The 8,459-nt window shown below is 55.1% G+C and overlaps 1 protein-coding gene across 1 annotated transcript; it reads right to left on the reverse strand.

The window, feature by feature from the left end:
- Positions 1-5,846: 5,846 nt before the first annotated feature.
- Positions 5,847-8,057, reverse strand: HES4 (hes family bHLH transcription factor 4). The gene is given in 6 exon segments (XM_031613412.2): positions 5,847-6,355; positions 6,357-6,430; positions 6,433-6,864; positions 7,398-7,485; positions 7,578-7,673; positions 7,789-8,057. Coding segments are annotated over 6 exon segments (870 nt in total). The 5' UTR covers positions 7,900-8,057; the 3' UTR covers positions 5,847-6,286.
- Between the last annotated feature and the right edge of the window lie 402 nt (positions 8,058-8,459).

Here is an 8,459-nt window from a genome sequence, read left to right on the forward strand (position 1 = left end):
TTATCTGTGAATGTGTCATCCCATCCAGCACCCAGCGCTGCAGCGCTGCCTGACAGGTCATCAGTGGGAGCCTTCCATCATCCATATATTATGAGATGGGTCGAACAAATCATTCCCCAGCTCGGCACAGCACGCGCGCTCGCCTGCATCGCTGTTAAGTGGAGCTATAGGGTTTGACAAGGGAAGGGGTCGGGTGAAACCCGAAGGGTCAGCAGATAAGGAGGGGCCGTGTGCTTTTCTGTCCCTGCTCTGCTCCAGGAATTGGAGGCAGCAAAGGGAAAGCAGAGGATGGGGAGAGAGGCGCAGCAGAGAAGCAGAGCGCTGATGGGTTTTTGTTAGGAAGCCTCAAGCTTTAGCTAATTTTATGCTGCAAGCCTCCTCGTTTGCCTTCTTGCTCTCTGCTTTTCCCTTTGCAAAGAGCTGCAACAACGAGCGATGCACGCATCCGGGCTTCATTGTGGCCCCAGGAATGGGATGGATGCACTGAGCCCCATGTGTGTTATCATGCTGTATCAAAGAGATATGAAAAGCAAATCATAGGAATCCCTCCATCCCACGCAACCCTGGTGTTTTGATTTCCCAGTGAGGAGACCCATAGGTTTGTTTGGACTGCAACCAGCAGGCTTTGCACTTGCAGTTCCATCCTAACAACTCCATTTGCTCAGGAGAAGCTTAAAAGCAGCGAATGCGGAATTAAATCCATCACCTTCAGGATTCTGCTCTCCTGCTCTTAAATACAACACTTGCAAACACTTTGCTCTGTCACACGTTAAAAGCCACCAGATTTGAGTGTGCATCAGTATACACACCGGGTAGATAAATGCTGGGGGAGGATTTGGGGCTGCTCTCTGCATCACATCCCATGCTGAAAGCGCTCTGTGCTGCACAAACTGATGCAAAACCCCTCTGCTCTGCTCATGCCACGCGTGCAGGCTCAGCCTGCGGGAGGCTGTGCTTTTAAGTTGCCAAAGGCTCTGCAGGAGCACAGAGGCAGGCGCCTGCGAATCCACAGCCACCCAGCCTGGCAGACGTCCCTTGTCACCTCTCTCAGAAGCCATTTGCATGCACTCTCAGACACCTCCGGCGATGCACGCGTCATCCCGGGCTCAGCATGTTGCTTCCAGCCCCCCACCTGCAAGCCTTCAGTTTTCTCTATGGGAATGACGGAAGCAAACATTTCCACTCGTGCCCGTGGCTTGCAAGACGTGAGCAAAGCCCAGAGCTGTGACGCGGAGCTCTGTTCCCAGCAGGCTGCATCACCTCTCCTTGCATTAACGCCTGCTGTCAGCCGCTTGAGCGCAATGCAACGGGCAAGATGAGAAAGCTGAGGGTCGTCCTTCCCATCTCCCCCAGTTTCTTTGGGTGCCGCTGTCCCATTCTTTGGCTGGAGGCTGAGGTTGATGGCTCACATCATGATGGCTCAGGGTCAGACAAGGTGGAAATGGGGGCTCTGAGCTTCGAAACGCACTTCTGCCCCACTCCAAGAGCAAATGGAAGTTGTTCAGCTTAGGATCCAACCCATCCCAAGGGGTTGGTTGGGGTGCTGAGCACTGATCCCTCACCAAGGCTGCTGTTTTCTGCACTGCTGCTCCAAGAGAGAGCATCACCCTGCTTGCACAGGCTGGGGGAAGGGAGGAGGGAGCTGATGGGACACGCCGAGCACTGGCTCCTGCCCTCAGAGCTTCTGCTGTGTGTGGGATCCATCTCTTGCATAAGAGACATTTAGGGCTGTGATTTATCTCTGCCTAATATGACGGGCTCTTGAATTGCAAAGGAAAAAAACAAAACAAAAGAAGAAAAAAAAAAAACCCTTTATTTAACAATAGTTTGGCCTAACCTTGTAATAACCTCCCCGCCTTCCCCAGAGAGATGCTTTGCTCAGATACAGGAATTTGTTATCCGCACACAAACATTGGCCCCCTCTCTCCAAAAGGGCCGATTGGAGGGACAGGACAGTCACCCTGTCCTCACCATTGCTTTTTGAAGTGACAGCAGCACGGGTTGACTGATTTTCCTATTTTCACCTCCCGGCTCCCAAGCAGGACCTGCAGGTTCAGTGCTTATATTGTGATGATGGATGTGTGGGGTGGAAGACAGGGGGTAGCAGGGTGGGATTTGGAGCTGAGCGCTTGGCTTTGGGAAGGAGAGCTGCATTCCATCGGGGCTGAGCAAGGATGTGACCAAGCAGCTCGGTGCCATGACCCCGACCCCAGCCAGAGGAGCAGAACTTCATTTCAATTCATCAAGCCAACAGCCCGAGTCAATCCTCCCGCAGCCGCCGGGGGTGGGGGAGGGGAGGAGGTGCGGGGTGAGCTGGGTCGGGATGCGGGGCAGGTGCGGGGTGGGAGCGTGTGGGTAGGTTGAACCTATTGTCGGGGCCATTGGCGGTCCTATTGCCGGTCCCATTGGCGGTCCTATTGCCGGTCCCATTGCCGGTCCTATTGCCGGTCCTATTGCCGGTCCCATTGGCGGTCCTATTGCCGGTCCCATTGCCGGTCCCATTGCCGGTCCTATTGCCGGTCCCATTGCCGGTCCTATTGCCGGTCCTATTGCCGGGCTCATTGCCGGTCCTATTGCCGGTCCTATTGCCGTGCTGCTGGCGGAGCGCCCAGGGGAACGCGCCCTTCCCACGCCCCGACGGCACCGCGCCTGCTGCCGGCCGCGCCTGGCCTCGGGGCGGGGTGCGCCGTTCTGTTGCATGGCTTTTTTTTTTCTTTCTTTCTTTTTGCTTTCCTTCCCGTCGTTTTCTTCTTTTCCCCTCTCGGTTTATTTTCTTCTTTCTTTTCATTTCACTTCTTCCTCTTTGCAAAAGTGGAAAGGCGAGGTTGGGGATGGTGGTAGGGATGGGGCAGCTCCCAGCTCCCCCCCTCCGAGCTTCGCACAACCCTAGGTTGTGTTATTCTTTTATTATATTATTTTATCCCCTGCTTACCATTTTTATTTATTATTCTACTGATTATTACTTCTACTGACTTCCCGATTTATTTATTCATTTATTTCTGCAAGCTCCCCCCCACACGAAGGCAAGTCGGGCTGTGGGGGGGGTGGGCAGATCTCAGCCTTTGGGTTCTGTCTGTCCTCCCCTCACACACCCCCCCCCCTTCTCAGCGCTGCTCCCCACAGCCTGGCGGGGTGCGGGAAGGAGCTGCGGGGCGGAGAGGAAACAGCTGCGGGAGGACCGGAGGGGTTATAGGGAGGAGGCGGGAGGGGGGGGGGGGAACGGCAGCGAATTTCCTCCCTGGGAAGCACGAGGCAGGAGGTGGGAAGAGCGGAAGGCTTCAGGCAGCGCTCTGGTGCTTTTCCCAGCCTGAGCTTTGCTGCTTGCCTGGGGCTTGGCTGCAGATTTTCCTTGCTCTGAGCAGCGCTTCCTACATGAAGTTCCTATGGGGCCGCAGTGCTGCAGGCAGCTGAAGCAGCACGGTGCATTATGCAGCTGGAGCCCAACTCCCCGCTGCAACATTCAGCTTTCTGCAAGCTGCAGGCATGCCTACAGCTCTCCCTCTTCTCCTTCCCTTTGCACCAGGAATTGCAGTTTGCAAGTGTTGCGGTGGAGTTTTGTCCCGTTGCAACCAGAAATGCAATTGCAGGCATTGCAGTGGAGTTGTTCTGTCCCGTTGCAACCAGAAGTGCAATTGCAGGCATTGCAGTGGTGTTCAGCTGGTGGATACAGAGCATTTTGCTGCTGCTTTGCTGCTCTGTGCCCAGCCCACGCTCTCTTGCTGCCCCGGCATTATCACCACGTCCACCCCTGTGGACTTTCACCTTCCAGCAGCAGCAGCACACTTTGCTCTTTTATTGCACCTTGACAAGGATAAGGACAGATTGAGCACTCAGCTCACAATGTGAAAAAAATCAAGGCTTGCATAGACAGCACAGCAGCCCCTTGGTTTTGAAGGGGGAGAGGAGGGCAGGAGGGCAGGTTGGTGCAAAACCAAGCCATGCAAACCTGCATTCTCTGGAGCCAAGGGCACCCGTACGGTTGGCTGCAGCTCTTGAGCTCCTGCCATCCACGTTGCTCGGTGTCATTCACCTCCCAGAGCTGGGCAGCAGCTCTGTGACTCTCCCAAGGCCAAAAGCAAAGCGTGTGGCTGTGCTGGCCCTAACAGCAGGGCTGTGACCGCAGGGTCCCCGCACTGAGCGCTGTGCCAGCTGTCCCCTGCTGCGTTTGCTTTTCAGGGGCATCTCTTTGGCACAGACACATGCAAAAATCAGTTTTCTTCCAGTGAGTGCAACTCAGGGTGCCCGTCGGCTGTAGGAAAAATGCGCTGTGTGTGGGGTGGCTGCGGGGGATGCAGGCAGGGTGCAGCCCTGGGGATGGATTGGGTTGCAGGCAGGAGACAGGCGGCTCTGATCCGCGTTGCCCGGGTGGCTGCAGACAGCAGAGGAGGGGTTGGCAGCGACTGCGGGGGATGGAGAATGGCTGTAACGTGATTTTCTGCCTGCGATTGCATAACAAAACCTCCTGGGAACCTCTGGATTTAAATGGATCCCTCCTTGTGCCTGGGGCACCCGGTGCTGATCGATGATGCGTTGGGGTTGGGTTCCTGGGGCTAACCTTGGCCATAGGTGCAAAAAGGCCTCCAGAAGTGGTACCCTGCTCTGTACCCACGCACTGCTATGTTCTGCTTGCTGAGAGCTCAAAACATGACGTTGCATTGCCAGTATATTAAAAAAAAAAAAAAAAAAAGGCAAAACAAAGCACGGGTATGATGTGGAATTATTGGATGTTGTCCATCATCGGGGTGTTGCAGCCAGGAGATCCCTGGGGGTTGGGGGATGGGGGGGGGGTGAGGAGCATCACATGTGGGGTCCCAGGGACTCAAGGATGGGTGAGAAACGTGGTTACAATGCGTTGTGGCTCCTGGTGTGGCAATGGTAATGGACAGGGCATCCATTGGACAGGGCATCCATTGGACAGGGCATCCATTGGACATGAGGATGGCATACAGATGGCATCTAATGGATGTGGCAGTGGTACACACATGGCATCCCCACGCACGGACTCCAATAGCCTGACCTCACAAACACAGAGCAAAGCACACAATAAGCCTTCCCTCCCTCCCATACCACTCAATGGTCTTTCTCCACGCCGTGGCCTTATTAATTGGTGACAATTGGAAGCGGTTAATTCCGTGTGGGTGAGGCTGCCATTGCTTCCACTTGGCCAGGATTCAAGTGCTGGGGGTGAGGCAGAATGGGTGGCAAAACTGTCTTTTCCTCAGCTCCGATACTTACTGGAAGAAAATAAAAATAAAAGCCACAACCCCGAGTGATTCTCTTTTATGAGGTCGGCATTGTGCGGCCGGGCAATTGAATTTACAACAGCATTGAGTATCAGAGTCTATCTGGCCATGTCAATGAGAGCAGGGAGAGAGAAGAGGGGGGGAAAAAAAAAAAACCCACAAAAAAAGACACACATTAACCCTCAGCTCCGAGTTCCCAGGCGTTTCAATAGGGCTCCCAACTTCCCAAAGAGCCCGCTGCATACTCGATGAGACCCTTTATACCTTCTAATTACCCTCCTCACAATGGGGACAGACTCTCTTGCCTCTTTTGTGGCCGAGATAGTAACTTTTGCACGCACCACCCCCACGGAAAGGTAATGCAGAGCCATAATACGGAGCAAAAGCTTCAAGTTGGGATTATCTCACGCAGCAAGCATGCATTTCCCAGCTTCCAGGAGCACGGATTTAGGAAGCAGCGCTCACACAGCCCCTCATAACCTTCCCTATCTGCTGCACAGAGCCCTCCTACAGCCACACTCAAGGCCATAAAGTTGGCCCCTATCGCCTTCCTGCAGCGTTGGCTTTGTCTCTGCCCGTTCAAATGAGAGGAGAAAGTAAAAGTTCTATTTCAAAGAGTTTATTTCGACACCTGCATTATTATTATTTTGTTCTTTTTTGTGGTTTTTTTTTTTTCTTTTTTTTGGAGGTCTCCAACACAGGCACACGCAACGCACGCACGGACCGACGGGATACAAACAACTTTGGCATCATACTTTTGAGTTCTTTGTTACAAAACTATTTCTCATTTATTTCTCCTTAATTAAAAAAAAAAAAAAGTATCTCAAATAAAGGCATTTCAAAGGAGTAAAAATACAAATCGAGATCCCAACCTCTGAGAATAATAAATAGCGAGTTCCTAGCGAGGTCCTTTTTTGTTTTGTTTTGTTTTCCTCCCCTCTTTTTCCTCATGTTGAAATCTGCTTAGGAAAAGACAACAACCACAACAGGGCTCCATAGAACGGAGCCAAGGCAGAGTTTTTTGGGATGAGGGATGGGGTTGGTCACCACGGCCTCCAGACGGACTCCCTGCGCTCAGCAATAGGGCTGCCTGCCTGGGATGCGGGCACCACGCCGTGCCCAAATGATGTCAAACCCTGCACAGGGGATGCTGATGGGGTGCTGGATGCGTTCCCAGAGCCTCCACTTGCAGACACTGGGACGTTGGTGTTGGCGTAGAGTGGGATAACCGGTCCAGAGCCAGGTGGGAACGTCGGGTTGGGGATGAGGAAAGCAAATTGACCATCGGTGGCTGGAACGAGCTGAAAACCCCCATAGACTTTAGGGGAAAGAGCTTCGGATGGTTCCAGCTTGCACGGCACCGGTACAGCTCCGGTGGTGGTAGGAGGCAGTTGGACGTGCAGAGGTTGAGCCAGATGTGCAGGTTGGCCAGCAGGAGGGGGTGGCAGGTAGTTCATGGCCACGATCTGCCCCAGGCAAGCAGAGAGGTGGCCCAGCAGGCGGGCTCGCACATCAGCATTCACCCCCTCACACGTGGACAGGAACCTCGTCACCTCGTTCATGCACTCATTGAAACCAGCACGGTATTTGCCCAGCACGCTGGGGTCAGCGCTGAGAGCGGCTGTAGGAAAAAGGAAGAGCATATTCTTGGCAGGGAGGTCTCATGAAGCTTCCTTAAAGGGTTTTTGGGAGTCCTCGGGGTTTGCATGGATGTTGAGAGGTTGCTTTCTTTCTTTTGGACTTAAGTGCTTTTTTGGGGGGTTGCATCATTTCACTGCATTTCGTCCTAAAGAGTTTAGGAAGTTCGCATGGGTTTGGGGATGTTCCTAAATGTTTTTCCCCCTAAGTGATTTCGGAGGGATTTCCATGGACTTTGTCGGGTCTAAGACTTTTTGAGGCTTGAATTTGGGGGCTGCAGGAGTTTCTAGGGCTCCCTACAAGTTCTGGAAGGTTTGCATGGGTTTATTGGGGATCCCCATAAGCTTCTGAGGTTTGCATGGGTTTTAGGGCTCCCTAGTGATTCCCATGCAGGTTTGGGGTCCCTAAGAGTTTCCAAGCCTCGCGTGAGCTTTAGGGGTTCCCCAAGGGTTGGGGGACCACCGGGGGCTCCAGCCCCCGGGGTCGGGGGAAAGGGGGGGATGTGTGGTTACTCACCGGCCATCTGTGCCCTCTGGAGGTTCCTCAGGTGCTTCACCGTCATCTCCAGGATGTCAGCCTTCTCCAGCTTGGAGTGCCGTGAGCTCTGCGGGAACAACACCGGCACTCAGAGCCCCCTCCCCGCATCACAACCCATCGTCAACCCCCCTCAAAAGACCCCAGCATCGCTATACTCACGTCTTTTTTCAGCGCATCCAGGATGAGCATCTTCAGCTGTCCCAGGCTCTCGTTGATGCGCGCTCGCCGTCGCTTCTCCATGATGGGTTTGGAGGACTGCGGGCACAGCGCACACCGTCACCGCCCGCTGCTCGCCCCCGGCCCCGGCCCCCTGACCCCGCACACCGACCTCGGCCCGGCCGCGGGCTCGCCGCCATCCGCTGCCATTTACCTTCCGGTGTTCGCTGGCGCTCCGCGGTTTATCCGGCGTGTGGCTGGCGTTGGCCGGTGCCCCCGCGATAGGGGAAGCGGTGGGTTTTTCCATGCCCGTGTCGGCGGGCATGGCGAGGTAAAAAAGGAAATTAAAATAACCGAAGGAAATTAAGTTAAAAACGAAGAAATTGGGAAAAAAAAAAAAAATGAAGAGGTTAAAAAAAAAAAAAAGAAGCGCGGGAAGGAAGGCGCTCCGAGCGGGCAACAAACGCGTGCGACGCTGGCGGCGGCGGAGCCAGCAATGCCCGCGAGCGGCGCCCCCCCGCCTTTTATACCCGCCGCCGGCTCCCCATTCGTGTGAACCCGCCGCCGCGGCCGTTCCCACACTCCCCTCAACCAATAGCAGCGCGGGACGGACGGACGCGGAGCTCCGATTGGCCGTCCGCCCCGCGCCCGTCCGTCACGCGCACCGCCCCCTCCCTTCTCCCGACCTCGCGAGCCAATAGGCGACAGGCGAACGGCGGCGCTCCTTTCTATTGGCTGGCGGCGGGCCCGCTGTCAGTCAACGAGCGGCGGGCGGCGGCGCTCGTGCCCCCCCCCTCCTCCCCCCCCCCCCAACCCCGCACGCTCCCCCCGCCCGGAGCACGTGCCGCCGCGCGGCCGGCAGCCCGCATGGGAAAACCCCGCCCC

Source organism: Phasianus colchicus, chromosome 22 (assembly GCF_987193195.1).
Source record: "Phasianus colchicus chromosome 22, bPhaCol1.hap1.1, whole genome shotgun sequence".
In the NCBI taxonomy this organism is placed as follows: domain Eukaryota; kingdom Metazoa; phylum Chordata; class Aves; order Galliformes; family Phasianidae; genus Phasianus; species Phasianus colchicus.